This window comes from Diadema setosum, chromosome 1 (genome assembly GCF_964275005.1).
Source record: "Diadema setosum chromosome 1, eeDiaSeto1, whole genome shotgun sequence".
Taxonomy (NCBI): Eukaryota; Metazoa; Echinodermata; class Echinoidea; order Diadematoida; family Diadematidae; genus Diadema; species Diadema setosum.
The window spans coordinates 35,113,805-35,133,595 of NC_092685.1; the positions used below are offsets into that span (position 1 = coordinate 35,113,805).

Below are 19,791 nucleotides of genomic sequence, written 5' to 3' on the forward strand. Positions count from 1 at the left end.
AGGTAAACCTTTCCTCCCTCCACACCTGAATAATTTTATGTATAAAAGCTGCAGTCCGCATGATGTTCCGTTCGTTTGAATATGGGTGATATCCGACAAGTTCAAAGTTTAAACGGTTAATGAACGTCATTGTAAAAGCTCTGCATATATCGTATTGTACTGTACTCTCAACAATGTTCCTATTTTGAGTTTATGATTACTAAATTCATAACATGTATATCACCTAAAGTTTAAAGGGATCACATAGTTTTGGTTAAGACCTATTTTCGGGTTTCTAACATTTTTTGGTGAGATAATGAGAAACTTCTTATGAAATATGAAAGAGCATGTAATTCCATGAGGAATTCAACGTTTATTTGATGAAAATTGGTTTTGAAATGGCTGAGATATCCAAAACAGAGCAATTCCAACAAAGTGTGGGACCCACCTTTTATTACGATTGCTTTGTTTTACTTTGTTTTTGGATGTTTCAGTCATTCCAAACCCGATTTTCATCAATTAAATTTTGAATTCCTCTTAAAATGGTATGCCCTGTTCTATCCTATAAGTGTTTTCTTGGTATCTCGCAAAAAGTTAAAAGCCCAATTCTCATCTCCACCAATACTGTACCATCCCTTTAAACTTTTAAATTTTAAGTTTAGATATGGGTGAAGTTAGGAAAGGTTACAGGCCAGATTGGAAATGAATTTGAAGTTTGCATAGTGAGATTATATAATATAATACCTGTGATATGTTGAAGCTAAAATCTCTTTAAATCAGTGATTATTGTATTACAGGTCAATATATAATACAAATATATAAACATTGTTTGCTCCGCGTATTGGCAGTGCTAGAAATATGCTTTCTTTTAATTCAAAATATGGATTCTGAATTAAAATCAAGGCAATTGGCATTTAATGCATTCCTCTATTGTGACATTATTATTCCTAAGCAAATATATATATATATATATATATATATATATATATATATATATGTTATATATTGTATTCATTTTCAGTTGTAATTATGATAGAATTGCATTTGTAGTAAATGCAACAAGGCCCGTGGTTCTCTTTTATGTTAAATATGAAGAATTGTTGTTTTGTTTGTACATTAACATCGATGGCACGCACGCAATGATGGGCTGCTATGTACCATTCTTGTTTTGACGAAATAAACCAATATCTATCTATCTATCTATCTATCTATCTATTTATCTATCTATCTATCTACCACGACGCATAGTGGACTGAAACTGAAACTGGTCCATATCGTTCAATTCCTCATTATTCAATAGATCATTGATAAACTTAACGCTATGTTGTGGTAATTAACAAGCAAGAAAAGAAATTTGATAAATCAGAATTCTCTCTGAAGCAGAAAAATACAGTGAACACGGTGAAAGGTGTGTCTGAGTTTCATGACAGTTTGTTTTTTTCACTTTACTCTCCAGCTGATTATGAACATAATGAACGCCACTTTTTTTTTAATCGAATACATTAAGTTTTTTTCATTAATGACATTGTCGAATAAAATGCTGAAACGCCATAGTTTGGATATTATCTAACATCTTGCAGGGGAGAGACTTTCGGTGACATTGCGTTCTTTAAAGGTTACTTTGAAATTATCCTATTACAGGGAAAGTATACTGTCTTTCGGTCACATGCTGTGTTTTGTATTCCAAGTATTAATCTTGAATTTGCTTTAGCTCTTCCGAGCAGCTCGTTTGGATTCAAACTCGAGCATCGAGAGTGTAAATTCGAGCACTATACTCTCTGGGCAACCAATAACAACAAAGCAATAACTCCGAGAAGTAAAGGCCCTTACACGGGTGCTATACAATAAGCCATCGGAGTAGAATTTAGTACTTCTGCTGTGATGAGCTGTGCTATAGTTAGGCAATAAGAAGTCTTAATTTTCCTCGTTGATACTAGTTTCCAGTATAAGAATGTTTCGCTATTACAATCAGACTTAGGTTATAAATTGACATTTTTTATGAAATGCGAAATTTATTCCCATTAGACGTCATGTTCAGAAAAATATTTTTGTTGAGATCGCTGTAAGTTGCCTATAATCACACATATGCAATGACATCCAGCGTTACGAGATGACACAAGAATTTGATAAAGTAAACCCTTATTGGTTCGAATTCATAAAGGAAGTCTAAATTAATGGTTTAAATCTACTCCGTGGATGAAAACAGTGTCTGCGTGTGTGTATGATGTGCATGCGCACATGAGTATATGCGCTTGTGTGTACTTATGTAAGGTTTTGATTATGTCTATTTCCTTAATCTTTTGTATTTTGAATTGTCATTTGTTGTATTATCTTCTATTTCCCTGTATAATTTTATCATAATATGCAAAATGTATCTGTACAATTACAGGGCTCTCTTGAAAAGCAGGCCTCTGGCTTGAATGAGACTTACTCTGTATTTTTAAAGAAAACGTGAATAAATAAATAAATAAATAAAACAAGCACGCAATAAGCGCACCTCGCAAATGGACATGTCAGCGTGCACAATTTTATAAGCAATCCAAATTTGCTTAATTCATGGTTCAGGTTTAAAATACCTTTGTGATTTCCGGTTTATAGGTTTATGACTTTTTGAGCTGGTATGGAAATACACCGTAAAGATAGGGGTCTAACTAAAGTAGATTATATAACTTTACATTGAATATATTTTTACAGAATTCTAGTGAAAAAAAAAATCAATATAGAAATAAAATATCGTTAGTGCATGTAACAATGCAGGAAAGATAGACAAGCGAAAAACAGACATCACTCGAGCGAGGATATATATATATATATATATATATATATATATATATATATATATATATATATATATTTGATATGAGCTGGAAATCATGTACTTGACTGTATAGACATAAACTATAAGACTAATCAAGGGCACTGGTTGTAAAGGGCTTGAGGAAAAGCTATCAAATACAGCGGAAGATAACATTTATTGTACAAACAATAAATTGAGGTAAAGGAGACAAAAAGAAAAGCATTGTCATATTTCATAGATATTTTTAATCCTGATGTTAGCATTGCCAACAATAACGTGATGAATACTGTCATGATAAATACTGTCATAATCAGTACCATTAGTGGCAGCACTACATAAATTACTGTCACAATCTTTGTTTTCTTTGGTGATAATCATGATCTACAAATAAAATTTGTCAATTAGTCATGAATGTCTGATTTTAGATCTATATTCTACAACTTAACACTTTGTTGTCGCTGTGCTTACTAAAAAAAAACACACACAAACACTCACAGACACACAAACCATGAATGAGAGTATTTGGCGAATTTTATAAGTCATCGTCTCTCAGAGAGGTCTATCGGTCGTTTTGCGTCAGACGTCAAGCTACCTCCCAATGTAATGTAATGTTGGCCCAAGCATTGTCGCGGGGACGATGTACTGAAATACTTGATCTTCAGACCGTAATATTGTCGAATTCCTATCTGTCAACGCTAATCCATGATGGGATACTGGACTGATCGTTCGGCTCTTCTCGTCTGGAGAGAGTCCAAATTAACACAGAGGCATTTCCGGTCCCAATCATCTCCAAGTGTTTGGGCATGCGGTGAAGTACTGGCCTGGCGTGTGCAGAGTGGTTAGGGATTAAACACAATTACAAATGTAATTCGGCCGATCTTACCTTGCATCACCATCGGGGTTTCGAGGGAAATTCGAGACGTTGATCGAACGAGTGGTTTCCTGCTATGTGGCAACTACATTGAACGTGGCAGTGCTCTTGAGAAGAACTAGCTCTAGGCAACAATCAGTTTGTACTACTCACAGACAACACAACAACCATCGAACAGCCTACAGGGGAACATTATAAGTACCATGATTCTATAGCATTTTGATTGGACGTTACTTGAAAGAAGGGTAAAGTGGGCGCGCTAGAGATAGCAATATAAAGTTTCATATCGTACCTCGGTACGTGTCACCCGGCCGAGAAACCTGAACAGTATGGTTTGCATAACACTGATTTCGATACTTGATAAGGACTGTAATACTTACTCTTTCTCGGTTACAAAACTACAATTCCATATCATATTATGACTCTGAAAAGTTTACGAGTCACCTGTGCATGTGATGTGAAGAAAGTTAATACCCATGACCCAAGAGTATGTATAGAAGACACCCAGCTTTTGAAATAAAACTCTTATGTAGAACTGTGGACAGAATGAGGAGGACAAAGTGAATCAGTTGGATGAAGGGAAATGTGGCCATTCACAAGCAAATCAAAATGAAGACCCAATAAAAACAAACATGATAACAAGTACGACAAATAATGCCAAAGATTCAAGATTGTGCAGCATGTATTATGACAACTAACCCTTTGCATTGTTCTAGGAGTCTGTGCATTAACGTCTTCAGACGGGAGCCCTTAACCTCGAAGTTAGGAAACTTCGAGGTTAGAGCTTGTAGTTAGGGACCGTGAAGACGCACTCGTAGTTAGCAAACCTCGAGGTTTGCTCGATGTTTCGAGCCACGAGAAATCTTATGGTTAGCGCTCTAACCACGAGCCGCGGGGGGTCCCCACTCGTAGTTAAGCACCGTGTGGACACAAAAAACAACGAACTCGAAGTTAAGAGTGACCTCGCCGTATTAAACTCCAGCCCCCACAATTTCCCTCTGCTTCCGGGTCAACCTCCCAAACGTACACGACAAATACACTACACGTGAAAAACCTATGACGCACGACACAACAACATCATCTTTTCTTCCTATGCGCTTGATATCTGAAACTGAACACGTCAAACTCGCTACTGTATTCTATATTTTTCTCCGACGCTAAAAAAAAGTGTTTTCGACGAACATCTTCATAAAGGCATAAAGTCATCAGTGCAGTGCTATCTCTGCATACCATGACAGAGAAAAAGAGTACCTGTAAGCGAGTCCGACAGGGTTGGACTAAAGAATAAATAGACGCCTTATTAGCAGTGTGGGCTGAAACTTCCGGTTTTGTGGTTTTAACATCGAGTGGGACCCACTCGTAGTTACGGGGGGGGGGGGGCAGAAGCTTAACCTCGAGGTTTCGTAACCTCGAGGTTAAGATTCGTCGTGTGGACACACGTTGTAGTTAGGGGACAAGAGCTAAACCTCGAGGTTTCCTAACCTCGAGGTGATAGAGCCTGCCGTCTGAACGTAACTACTGTAAGCGGAAGAACAACTCAAAGCTGTGCCAATCAACGTGTTCATTTTAATCTTTCACTGACATAAAGCGGGGGCTGCGGAAGCGGGGGGGGGAGCTGTAGCCCCCTCCCGCACTTTTGGCTTTTCACCACCCCCCCCCCCCCCCCCGAAAAAAAAAAAAAAACTTCAAGAACTTGCCTCGAAAAGAATAATGAAAAACACTACAGACACCATGACTTTCCGCGGGTTCCGAACCGAGAGTCTTGTGTGTGTGCGGGTGTGTTTCTTGTTAAATCAAATATACTGCTGATGTATATTGTGTTTACACATTCAAGATGAATGTTTTTGTCATGTGAAATTACAGAAATCAAATAAAGATTTCTGAAAAAAAATAGTGTGTAAAGCCCCTGTTCTACTGTGCCTTTCTCGCCACGACGTTTCTCAGATCGGGAAGGATCGGGTAAAACATAAGCGATGTTAGAACGCTCTAAGAAAGCTGTATTTACGACTAACACGTTCTTACAACGATGATCGGGAATGAGAATTTGCAATCTCTGTCGCTGCAGATACGCTTTAGAACGATGTGACTACGCTGTTAGTGCGATGTTGCCGATACTATCCGATCTATGCGAGCTGTATTTACGCTCTGAACGATCTATATCATCTTATCACGCTGTTCCCCCGTCCGGAGAGCTGAAACGTGCCCTATGTGCCCCGATATACACCAATTCGACTGTCGATCCTCAGTCAGTCAACTTATTACCATGCAAAATCAAAGAGATATACTGTAGATCTCGGAGAAGCTTCTCAACTGACATTTCTTCTGCAGCAATTCATTATTAATCAAAGACGTGCTGATCTTTCCAAGGCTTTTTCTTGATGTCCTTGCTTTTATAGCCGGTCTTCTTCCTGTTGTAAATGATTTCATATTCTTCCAAATTCCATCATGTCCTCTTCTTCCTCCTCTATTAGCATCGCGTGCAGTCTCTCTTTCTCCGCCTTGTGGGTTGCTGGCTGCTTTCTTCCCTTTTTGTCTTCATCTCTTCTTCTTCTTCGAAAATTTGCGCTCCTTCTTCATATTCTGCCTCGACAGATGCAGCGACAACGTCCTCCTCCTCTTCCTCCTCCTCCTCCTCCTCAGCAGTTTTGCCTCTCGATCTCTTTGATCTTCTTCTGGCAGACATTTTGGCTGCGAATTTCCAGCGTATCGGCTGCGTCTCTTTTAGAGCGGGGAGAGCGAAAGACAAGCATAATTCAGTCTGGGAAAGCGTAGGAACAGCGTAGCTAAAGCGGAAACAACGTAACTAAAGCGGGAATGAAGAGTACTGAGAGTGTCGTAGGAACGGACCTTGATTTTATACGAGAGTAGAGAAGTAGTGAGAGCGGCGTTAGAGCGGGAAGGTCGTGCTTTGATCAGGGAAGAACGGCGCAGCAGCGGGACCACGTCGGTGTCTAGTTTACTTCCCGTTCTTGTGCCGATGTTACTACGCTCAGAAAGACCTTGTTACGCTCATTCCGCGGTGTTTACACTGTCACTACACTCTCCCCGCTTGCCTTATGATTCAAAATAGGTCAATTTTGATCGGGGAGACATTTTGAACAGGTTCAAAATTTCTTCCCGATCTGAAAAAAAAAATGCCCGCTCCAACCCCGTCCTCCACACACTGCTGCGATGCTTCCGATCTCTGTACACTTTTGCAGATCTCGGGATAGATCGGGGTCCAGATCGTGATAGTGGAACGGGGACTTCAGATTGTAAATGCACATAATTTTCTAACATTTTAATACTGCTGAGATCACCATTATCAATGTTGAAACTCCTGAAACTAAACACTGAAAACGAAACGAACACTAATGTGACCATTACTGCCTTTCGAATTATTTTGTATTGTAGCGTTGGTTTCTTGTTTCCTCTCTCCTTGGGCCACTAACAACATACCTTCTCTTGGTTATAATCATTTTAAACATTATTTTTACTTGAAATTTTGCATGTTTGAATTATCTGGTTGCACTTGATTAAAAATATGATTGCCGGTATGAATTAGCGTTGCGTCGTATAAGCGTGATATATTAGATATTTTCTAGCTGAAAGCTCTGTTAAGGCCGATACGTCGTGTATTTTCAAAGGCATGTTCCTGAATGGTTTTAACTGTTACAAAAGGGTATACTGCTACCCTTCGGAAATGAATTAATTTGTTTGTTTCCACTGGGTTAATTCTATTTGTCAGACAAGGAAGCATTACTTAAACAGACTATAATATTTCAAGAACAGCTCTGAGTATCGTGATCAGCTCTAGTGAAAATCTTTTATGATGAGTAAGAAAGTGAGACACTCCCTCCTTCAGACTTTTAATATATAGAGTACTTTAAATCTGAAAGTGCTTCTTCGTTGTGTTTTGATTTGTTTTTCCACTAGAGGAATCCCTGCCAGGTTCGATATCTGCAAGTTCTTTGTAATCGTCTTGCTGTATGCAGTGCTTTTTCACACTTGATGAATTTGCTGCTTGCATCATGTCCTTGTCACCTTGACTATCCCATGCATGAATGATCTTATGCGATGATCAGTTTCACTTATTCTTTCCCTGGAATGTGTCGAATTGAGCGAGTTGATGTGGCCTTGCATCAATGTAGCCTTGATATTATGGGTATGAGAGTTGTTTCCTACTTGCTGTGCCAAGCATTGTAACATAAAGTGCAGCTAGCTATCTCCGTTTTACTTCCAGCTACCTATGATAACATCGTATTTACATCTAGAAGCAAGTACGATTGTTACCAGCATGAGACCAATTTAGAGCAGAGCGCGGGCGAAAAGCCAGATGGGGTAGTCCATATTCCTGTTATGATCCTTGTCAATAAAAAAGAATGCATTCGACGGTTTCCATCAAATATGGGTCCCCCTTGCAGTATGTGTGCCTGACGTCATAGACTGATGCTATATTTTTCCCCCACTCGTGTGTCTACGTCACAGTAGTCATAGAACCCTTCTCTTTCGATGTCTCTCCGTCTCGGTTGGCATATGGGATTCAAAAATGTTCTGGCGGTTTAAAGGAGATAGAAATAGATTGGCTAGGGTGAAAGTCAGCATTTTTGTCTGTCTTTTCAATCGAATACTTTCAATGCCATAAAATATGACGGCCAATATGATATTGAAAGAAGAAAAATTTGATACTCGTATTTTAGATTTTTTTTAAAATTCCAACGGACTTTCATGCTGTGTAAACAGTGCCAACAACATTTCGTTTCCATTTATCTCTACTTTTTCTATTCTCCACCCAGTCTAAGTGGCTTTCTACGTCATCCGCAACATATTTGCTAAACGACATGTCTACCTTCTAATTGTGATCAGATGCTAATGCTAATGTTTATGTGACAATTATTGAAGAAAATGAAATCAAGTTTCGCCACTTTGATATTAAACACCACGAGTTGTCAGTCGTTGATGTATGTCGATGATTTTCGTATACGCCTACATGCAGTATGCCATTATGACCTCGGAATTATACGTTTAAAGATATATCTATAATATTAAGTATTATTCAAGTTAATGTTTCGTCGTCAACCCGATCATCAATTTCGAAATAATTATCCAGTTACGTCTTCGATGATCGAAAGCATGTGTGTCACCAAATGTGGTACAGTGAATTACAAAATTATGACGAAATGATATGACAAGTTGTAATCATCGCAATCAGGCGCTTGTGTTGCAAGAATTCAATGTAACGAACTATTTCGTCCATATTACTTGAATTCTTAATGCGCAATAAAAATATTTGTTGTACTATCGCAATTGTTTATTCAAAGAACGTAACTTAAGTCCCATATACATGTAACCATGCTACAAAGGATTAAGTGCTGCATTGTCACACCCAAACATTTCAAGCCTTGCGTATAAAACAGTCGAACATTCACTATCTGGATTGCTTGTACTTTGCGGAGCATAGCTCGACGTAAAAATGTAAATAAGATGAAAATACGGAAAGAAAATTAATCAAGCAAAGTAGATAAAGGGGACTAGTATTCTACGGATATCACAATTTTTTGTTGTTGAATAAAAAAAAAAAGATGAATGTAAATAGTGTCATCATTGTGATAAGAAACCTAGTTCCTAATTCCTAAGGTTTGTTAGCATATACACACCTTATTCTTATTCCTTTTTTACATTTCTTTTATTTTCTATCGTATCAACGAACCTCCGGAATAACGAACCCGATTTCATTTTCTGATTAACGAACTTCGGAAGAACGCACCTATTTTCACGTTCGGACAAACGAATGACGCCACAGTGTTCAGATTAACGAAGCCTATTTCATGATCTGATTAACAAACTTCTAGTTATAGGGACTTTGTGAGCTTTGGAATAACGAACCTCCGGAATAACGATCATCACCCAAATTTCCGTGTGTTATTATTCTTCTCTTTAAAGGGCGCTATAGCTCCATTAAACGCTAGCTGCATTTTGTTTCTGCAATGGATTTCACGAAACAAAACTAAAGGAAACCTGGTGCTCACTTTAAAACCAAGCCTGATATTGTAGGACTCGTTTGCACACAAATACAGCGTACAGCCCACAGCTTTCCGAAAATAGGGATTTCAATTTAAATGTTCGATGCTTATGTTACTTGCTGAGTAAGGTGTCACTGGGTACTCTCTTTTAGCTGGGTGCCCGTAATGTCTTGGTCAGTACTCGGGGAGGTTCTGGACTTTCCTTCTGACTGGCCACTCAGTCAAAGAAAAAGACGAACATGCATTTTTTATTCGTTTCCTTCACTTCTACATTATAAGTCTTCTTTTGACTGGACTGACTCTCCATGTGCTCAATACCCGCCTAAAAAACGTATGGAGATAGAGCCTTCTGTTCTGTTGCGCCTAAGGTTTGTGGAACTACCAGTCCCGCTTCGGAATTGTAACAACCTCAATAACTTCAAATCTGAACTGAAGACTTACATTTTCCAGTAACTTTGTGAATGATACGTGACACATTATGGGATCCAGGCATCTTTGAATGTTGCTGCAGATAAATGGCGCTATATAAATGCTGTTTCATCATCATTATATTCTTCTTTTTCTTTTCACTTAAATATAGACTGGGTGCATGCTCTCAGTTGATTATCAAACACAGTTATTTGACAAACATCAGATGTTATCAGTGGGTTTTCACTCGTGTATCAAAAGCAGTCTTCCATGACTGTAGATTGAAGTACCATTTCAACAGCTTGCTTCTACGTTGACGAGTGAATATTTATGTTGATCAATGTTTAGACTTTTCGACATCCTTAAATGCAGAATAATAGTCATCTGATGCATGGTTTTCTGTTGGCATCAAGTTTCACCAGATGTCTCTTTTTTTTTTTCAAATGAAATCGTCTTCTATGACTTTGCAATTCAAAACCTTTACATATATTTTTTTTAAACATGGTAATAATGATACTAATTGTTCTTTCCTTTTCTCTCTATTTTGTCTCCTCTCCTGTCCCTCAATTTTTATGGCTACCTCTTTCCCTTGCCACCCATGACACTTTCAATTCCGCCTCAATCCTCTTCTACACCTAAACACCATCCCCATGTACCACAGTGAACTCTGCGTAGCGGTGTTTGAGCCATCGTGTGCTATGCCCCTCACATCAAGTAGTGTTCCAGCCATCATTACGGCTGCCTTTAGCCCTGATTATCCCGCCAACGACACACGCAATGCTACGGAGACGGTTCTGGCACCTTTCGGTGATCACGAGTTGTGGGAAGCTCTCCTTATCATCATCGCCAGCGCCATCGTCGCGGTCTTCACCGTCAGCGCGAACGTCATGGTGTGGCTATCTTTCTACATGGACAAGCAACTCCAGGTTGTCAATAATTACTTCATTTTGAGTCTTGCGACGGCCGACATCATTATAGGCGCCATGTCCATACCCATCTTCACCTTGTACATTGTGCAAGATGGATGGCGACTAGGAAGCATATTCTGTGATATTTGGCTCTCCATCGATTATGTTGCTTCTAATGCATCCGTGATGAATTTATGCATTATCTGTTTTGATCGATATTTGTCGGTCACTCGCCCATTAACCTATCGAGCTAATCGAACTCCACAAAAAGCGAAAATAATGATTGCACTGGCATGGGTTGTTTCAATTATCGTATGGGTGCCTCTTATTGTGGGTTGGCAGTACTTTGTTCCACAGGGGAGGACGGTTAAAGAAAACGAGTGCCACATTCAATTTCTAGCTGAAATCATTTCAGTGAATATTATCACTATTATGATCGCGTTTTATATACCAGTCGCACTCATGGGTACTCTGTATTATAAGATCTGGAGAGAGACAGAAAAGAGGTCGCTGGAGCTCGAAAAGCTGCAAGAGGGGGGCGGCCAATCAAACGCTCCTGCTCGCCGCCTGCTTTCCAACGAAGACACGGACGATGACGTCAGTGTGCGTATGAGAAGCCAGTCGCGATGCATGCGATGTCCGTGTTGTGTAATGGCTGATCTTGGTGATGAGGACGACGACAGTAGCGACCTCACAATCCATCACAACTCGCCATCGACGATGTCGTACTCTACCAGCCTCAAGTCCAGGAGGGGCTCTCGGGTGCAAGCCACGCTTCAACAGGATTCGCCGCGCCACAACCCCATTCGCGAATCACCGCGTAAGTCGTCTCATTTGAATGGGAGTATCGCAGAGGCAGACAACAGCACTTCTGACAACAAAAGTTTTGCTGCGTCGCTTTACACTATTCTCATCAAGTTGCCGGATGAAAGTCCAAGCGCAAGAAATGAAGACAAACTGCCACGAATAACAATGGTGGAAGATTCGCCACAGAGAGAACAGAGCCTGATACAGGACCAAGAGGGCGCACGATTAATGCCCCCTGACACACCCGGAAATGAAAAATCAAGGTCAAACTCGGTAGCAAGTAACAACAAGGCACCAGCAGCCAGTCAGTCTAATCTCAGCATAAGTACAATTTCAATGGTGAATAAAATGGCGAGTCGCGCAAAGACTAATGTGAACCGGAAAAGAAAGTCTCAGTTGATTCGTGAAAAAAAAGCTGCGCGGACTTTATGTGCAATACTTCTCGCGTTTATCATCACCTGGACTCCATACAGCATACTGGTGCTTATAAACTATGGGATGTCTAACGAAACAATTATCAAAAGCTTTGAAGTTGCGTATTATCTTTGTTATCTCAATAGCACGTTGAATCCTATCTGTTACGCTTTGTGCAATGCGACATTTCGAAGGGCCTTCAAGAGGATTCTTACATGCCAATGGACAGCGCGACACAGACGTCAACATAAACAACGCCTTCATGCAAAGAGACACGAACGATGAAGCGATTTCTACGAATCCCCTCATCGCAAGACAAGTGCAGAGTAGACTAGGACGCAGAGAACACATTATGTTTCTCTGCTTGTCCATGACCAAACTCCAAATGATCGGCAGCTCCAAGCTTCGTAATGTGCAGTTAGGCTTTTTTTTTTCAAGAGGAAGTCAGTAAAAAGTTTGATAATGTGAGATACAGTATACAGTTGCAATTGTGTGGTCGGTCATTAAGAAAAAATAACGTCGAATTTACTCGCAGCCAACATGAGTCGGAAAATGGCCGTTATAATTTTTCAACATGCTAATCTCATATACGTGACTTTGAAAGACCTATGCAGTCTTCCTTGTATGTTCGATATTTTCATCTTCAGCATGCAATATGGCAAGTTGTCGTGTTTTTTAATATTGTTCACCGTCATCGAGACAACATAATAGCGCATCGTTTGGTGTGTTTACATTGAGTGTTGAGTTTCGTATTTAGTGTTCACCTGTACAAGTCTACCATGGAATCGCAATGACTGAAGACAATGACTTGTGAATCAAATGGACGGAGTTCATAGAACTGCAAGAAGTATTCGCCATGTAGTTTCATCGTGATGGAATCAGTAAGATTAAGAGATCTTATCAGACATTCTTTTCTGCATAATTAGCTTATTACAATAATTACATCATTGCTCACTACGTTCCCGCTATTCGGTTCAAAGGATGTTCTGATCTGTATTCACAGGTAATAATGTCCATTGGAATGGAGGGTGTGCAATGCAATAAAGACAAGCTACTTTTATCTTTTCATGTGCTTGAGAATTGTCAGATTACTTGCGACGTTGTTACATCCTTTCCTTGGTTGCAGCAATCTATGCGATAACAATGATGTGGTAATCTATATCACGAGATATGGTAATGAAAAACACATTTAAACTACAATACAGTATAGGAATCAACATCCCTTGATTTACAAGTGATTTAAATCACGAAAATTCGTGTGTTTTATATTTCGTACACTGGCAGAATTGTAAATGTAACCCTTTTTAAATACCATAATGTAAACCATGTGAACAGAAATGAGCACTTTACTGCCTGCTATTCTAAACTAACTAGAAACTTAGTACAAATTGTTTTTAAGTGAAGACATTAATGTGTATCAGATGACAACAATGACTCACTACATATGAGCTACAATACAGGTTAGGAATCTACATCAGTTTTACCGCTATTGAATTTTAGTGTTTGATATTTTTCATTTTTGTAGACTGGTGGAATAATTGAGATACCATATGGATATCATCATGCACGAGAATAAACATAATTGATGTAGGTCTGATGTAGGTCTGATGTAGATCAAAGACATTTCCTTTCGAAATAACAAGCAAGGTTTCAGTAGTTTGATTGTCCACACATTTGTCTTGAAGTCGCTATTCTGTTGAAAACTTGTATTCGTATAGTCTCGTATTATATGTTTTTCTTCTTTGATGGTAAAAGATAAGCAACATTTTCTCGTGGCTTTGCCAATATGTATATTCATATCAATAGCAGGAGAACAGAAGAAACCCTTCGAAAACTTATCATAGTGTACACTAAGCAAGAAAGGAAAGTAAACACTTTTCCCAGTTCATGTTTTTATAGAAGATTTTGATTAAAGTCATTGTGTCATAATTACCACATCAACAGGTTATTCAATTAGCTATCAACCTATTAGGTTTGTAAACTTTATGCATGAGTGAACACATTCGTTTACCAAAAGTAAACATTGCAGAAATTGACATTTTGTCAATCATTTGCAAACCCTTCAAGACTGCAATGATAACAAAAGACCAATCTACAGAGTGTGAAAATTAAAGGGAAGATAAACCCCAAGAACAATGTGGATTGAGTGAAAGCAGCAACATTAGTAGAACACATCAGTGAAAGTTTGAAGAAAATCGGACAATCGATGCAAAAGTTATGAATTTCTAAAGTTTTGGTGTTGGAACCGCTGGATGAGGAGACTACTAGAGGTTATGACGTATGAGTGGACTACAATATCAAGAAAATATAAAGAAAATACAACAAAAATCAATTTTTCATGAAAATTACAAATTCCATCAACTTGATATTGACATATGTTAAGGGTAGCAATTATTCCCCCTGCTTTCTGAAAGCGGTTGGTCCACTGCTCTTTCATAATTCTAGAAAAGTGAATTTTTGTTGAATATCCTTTATATTTTCTTTGTATTGTTGTCCACTCATACGTCATATCCTCTAGTAGTCTCCTCATCCAGCGGTTCCAACACCAAAACTTTAAAAATTCATAACTTTTGCATCGATTGTCCGATTTTTCTCAAACTTTCACTGATGTGTTCTACTAATGTTGCTGCTTTCACTCAATCCACATTGCTCTTTGGGTTTACCTTCCCTTTAAGGAGAAAATAAGAATTTACTGTTAACTCAAACTACAAATAACAGGGGGTAAGTCGCAATTGACAGAATTTCTTTATTTAATTATTTCAATCTAGAAACTTCAGAATTCATGAGACATATTCAAGAACCAAATATTACTTTCAATTTTTCTCATTTGAAAAAAAAAATCAAATTTCTCATTTCTTTTTGTTTGTTTTGATGTTGCTTCTTCTCTAATGTCATTTTAATTCGGATTTGTCAGAGATTCTTCATGACTTTCATTATCTTTGGGGGTTGCAAAGACATAATATATATATCATAAGTTTATTTTTGCAAATCAGTTTGTCTTTCTTATTGTGTTGAATTTGTCTTTAGTTGTCATGGTCATATGGATGAGCACTGACAACTTATTCATTTCTTCTTCTTGTTTTTTTCTCTTTTTTTTTGTGCCTTAGACGAGAAAAATGGGTGTGTTCACTCATACCAGGGAGGTGAGACAAGCACCTCCCTGCTCATACGTAAGGTTTCCTTTTCTATTGACCTACCAGGTTGATAGCCAATTGAATAACCTTTAACTTGGTTGTAAAACATTGATATTTAGCCAAATGTTTTATGAGAAATATGAACATCAAAATGTGTTTACTTTTTTTTTGTACACCAAGAGTTTATTGTCAACACACAAATTTACAGACTGTAAATCGCTTGACAAAGGGCAAGATGCGCAGAAATGTGTGTGTTGGAAATAAACTGACTGATCATGTACAGCATGATAATCATGATAATTTTTCGGAGGATTTTTTTTCTGTTCTCCTGCTGCAGATATTGTTTGACAAACACTAAACACACACACACACACACACACACACACACATATATATATATATATATATATATATATGATTTTATATATATATATATATATATATATATATATATATATATATATATATATATATATATATATATATATATGTATATGATCTCGGACTTGAAACCATGTGAACAAGATTATGCATTCTACACTTGTTCCACTGCCTGCGATTCCAAATCTGCCAGGTAAGAAAGTTACTACATTGCTACAAAATCAAGACAATAATGTGTCAGAATGTGTAATCAGATAATGATTACTCCCCCCCCCCCCCCCCGCCCCGTCTGAATATAATCCCCTATAAGAAAAGTGTTTGTCAATTAATCATGATGGTTTCTACTGTCTTACTTCGGGAATGTGCATGTTGTTTAGCTACGGGTAAAATACAGTATGCACTGTTATAAAATGGGCTTTAAAATCTCTGCAATTTGATTGGTCAATCACTATGCATCTATTTATTTTTTGTTTTGTTTTGTTTGTTTGCTTGTTTGTTTGTTTGGTTGGTTTTTTTTTTTTTTTACTGATCTACACTGATCCACGCGTCCGGTATATTGTCTGGTATATATGTATACTGACTTTCAGCTGTTATCATAGACGTATAATTCCGATTAAAACAGCAACATTAATATAAATCCAATGACTTTGTACCTCTCTACCACTTTGACAGTCACATTTTACTTATCACTATCAATAAAAATGCATTTTCTTTGTAATTCAGTCCTTGGGTGGAGTGATCTCTCCATTTTGAATATTACCGGTGTATTGCTCTTGTCCGGACAACTACCCACCCCCTTTGACAACTACCCCTTTAGACAACTGCTATCAGGACATCAATTATCCCCAGGACAACTACCTCCCCTTCCCACATCTATGCTGAGGACCACTATCCCCTGTAGGACAACTACTAGTACCGCAGGACAATTTACCCTAAGGACCACAACCCAAGGGATAATTACCGCCAAGGACGATTACCTCCTCCTCCTCCTCCCCCCCCCCCCCCCGGACAACTACTAGTATACCCCAGAGGACAACTATTGCTAAGACATTTCCCCCCAGAACGATCGCCCCTTTCGACATCCCTAGGTCACCGCTGGACAGTTATCCCAGAGAAAAACCCTCGGAAATTTTTAGCTTCTGGGATAATTACTCCTAGGTTGTGTTCATGCACTTTCTTAGCGGGTACACTGTCACGCCATGAATCACGATTCTATTATCTCTTTTTAAACAGCGTTCCGGGGCAGATCCAGGAATTCCGTGAAGGGGGGGGGGGCGCAAAAAATATTTCTGTTGCCACTTCCGGGTTTATTCAGCTGACAAGCAAAAAAAAAAGTACCACTTCCGGGTCTCAACAAGAAGAAGAAGAAGAAGAAAAAAAAAAAAAAAACACGCACTACAATAAAAAATCAAAGGAGGCGCGCCCGGTGCGCCCTCCCCCGTACACCCCCGCCCCCCCCCCCCCCCGATTCCGCCACTTCTTACGCAATTTTATGTTTCCATTATTTTTGCGCAGCTACACTGCACAATTTGATTCAGAAAGTAAAAGTCACTTCGGCGTGTATTTTGTTAGTTTGCCCTGTTTTATCCTGTATTCTAATGTTAATCTTGGTTTTAAATCTTCTGTCATCTTCATTTTCTATCATTCCCCTTCTGTAGTCGGTAGTCATATTATGTTCTCCTTGAATATACTGTCCTTATATAATTATTTGTTTCCTCTTATCTTGCTTAGGAACCTACTTTCTTCATCATATTGTTTGTTTTTTCCTCTATCATAATTCCTTGTATATTATGCATATCTTTATCCTTTCATCTTTTCTTTAGTAGTAAACTTTACATTGCATTATTTTCCCCATCTTTCCTTATGTTATTCTCTGCTTTTATCCTTCTATCTTTTTTTATTTTTTCTTCATTATTTCTCTCATCTTTTCTGTTATAATTTCCTATATATCGCTGTGTTTTCTTTTTTTTCTCTCCTCCTCCTTCTCTCTTTGATTATATTTGCGTATGAGGGTAATTGTCCTTGGCGTAATTATCCTGGTGAGTAATTGTTCCAAGGGATAGTTGCCCTGCTGGTAGTTATCAGGAGGGTAATTGTTCAGGGGTAGTTGTCCTAGAATTTCATTCGTCTTTGGGTATACATTTTCGGGCTCACTTGTCCTCATTTGTTAATCTTTGTGGAGTTTTCGCAAGCAACTTGTGTTTCACGGCTGCAAGTATCGAACTCACTTGGTAAGTCGCTTGTAACATGTCAATGTATTCCGTAACTGATCGTCAGGTATTGAAAGTTCATAGAATTCATGAAATTCTGATGATTCCTGAACATTTTGCCAATAAAGATTGGAAAATTTTATCTTGAATTTAACATACATTCTTCTGATACAAACTGCCACAACCAAATTAATGAAATTAAGCAGGCTGTGAAAATCAATACGAATTGCATAGACCTTTGCAGCAGGCCAACGTTATTAACCAACCAAGATGAGCTAATGGCATGAAATCAAGAATCATCACACAAAAATTGAAAAAAAAACCCTCTTCTTGACGTTCGTGCATTAAATGAGGAAAGATGATTTTAGATGTCATACTTATTTGTGTTCCTTTGATAAAGAGTACCACTAAATCGAAATGTAATTTGTAAAAGAATAGATCTATATACGACTAGCAAGATCTGTGCATTCTATTCTTCAGTACATTTCAGGGACATCTCATTGTGTTCGTTTGTTACACAAACTATAGATGTGATGTAAATTGTGCTTAACGGCCTTGAAATAATGTGCTCTATTTGCTGTTGTTTGTTCAAGCAAGTATGTTTTTGCATAATTTCAGCTTCTCAATTTGCGCTGTATTATGATGTAGTTTTTGTAATTACATTTCTCCTGAAAATGTAAGAATCTCTTTCAAAACTCAAATTTTCTACTCAGAATAAACGATAAATCGTTGTTATTTGATTCGTATCATGAAGACGTAGCTATTACAAAGCACTCTAATGTTAGTCACGAAATGATCCATTGTGTCGTGTATATAGACGATGATGGCTTGGACCATTATTATTAACATGAATCTTCTAAAGTAGAACATATTGTCAAGTTCTCTGAGGTACAGCAGCTTAATGCAATATCCGTTGATAATTCTTCTTACCGCTTGCTACCTTGTACTCATCTAACAATGGATTGATCCGTCTTCATCCCCTCCTGTTTTCTCTATCTGTAAACTGTAGGCCTATAGCTATTACTCTACATTGTATCTATCTATTCATCGATCTAACTATCTATCTGTCTGTCTGTCTATCCCATTTTCTTCAAAAGTTGAAAAACATCAAATTTGCTTGAACAGTGTACCAGCAAATGCAATTTATTGTTACCATGTTAGAAATACATGTGTCTTAGTGTTTCTTTGTCGTCGGAGGTATAGGCTAAGCGCAAAAATTCTCTCTAGACGAGAGCTAATCACAAACGCTCTTCTTCAGAGTTATCAGTTGTTATTGCCACTTTTTATTTTCTTGCAATCACACGTCGATATGTAGATCACCTATATCTTCTCATTCGTAGTGATTTGAATGAAATAAAGTATAAGTACTGAACTACAATTAAATTTTGCATGTGACTTCCATTGTCCAGAGTTGTTTTCACAAGCGTGCTCTCACCATGGAGGATAGACTGCGCGCTGAAGTTCAGTCAGCCAATATGTAATATAGCAACACCGCTGAACTTAAATCAAATGAATTTTTGGTCGAACACTGCTGAAAAAAAAAAAATCGCACATTTCACTACTAATCTATACAAACGTTTATATCACCAAGTATCAGGGCTTCTCTTCCGGTCACATTTTTCTCATTTGCAGTGGAGATTGTCAATCTATCAAGCTGATAGTACTCAAATCGGTTTCTTATAAAAATCGTGAGTTAAAACAAATAACTTTTCCTCCAATGCCAACAATTACAAGATGGCGATGAGCGTATTGAGTTTTCTTCCCGCCATATTGGATGTATTAGAGTACGTATTGACAGTCTCCCGTTCTTTTGAAGAGAGCAAGACACAAAATGCAAACCCACGAAGGGATAAAAGGCTCTCCAGAAGAGCTATGGCAAA

General features: G+C 38.1%; 1 protein-coding gene across 1 annotated transcript; it reads left to right on the forward strand.

Moving 5' to 3' along the window:
- The first annotated feature begins 11,397 nt into the window (after positions 1 to 11,397).
- On the forward strand, positions 11,398 to 12,530 carry LOC140229964 (muscarinic acetylcholine receptor M3-like). Its single transcript, XM_072310167.1, has one exon. The coding sequence runs from the start codon at positions 11,398 to 11,400 to the stop codon at positions 12,469 to 12,471; it is 1,074 nt and encodes a 357-aa protein (XP_072166268.1). The 3' UTR covers positions 12,472 to 12,530.
- Positions 12,531 to 19,791: the final 7,261 nt, after the last annotated feature.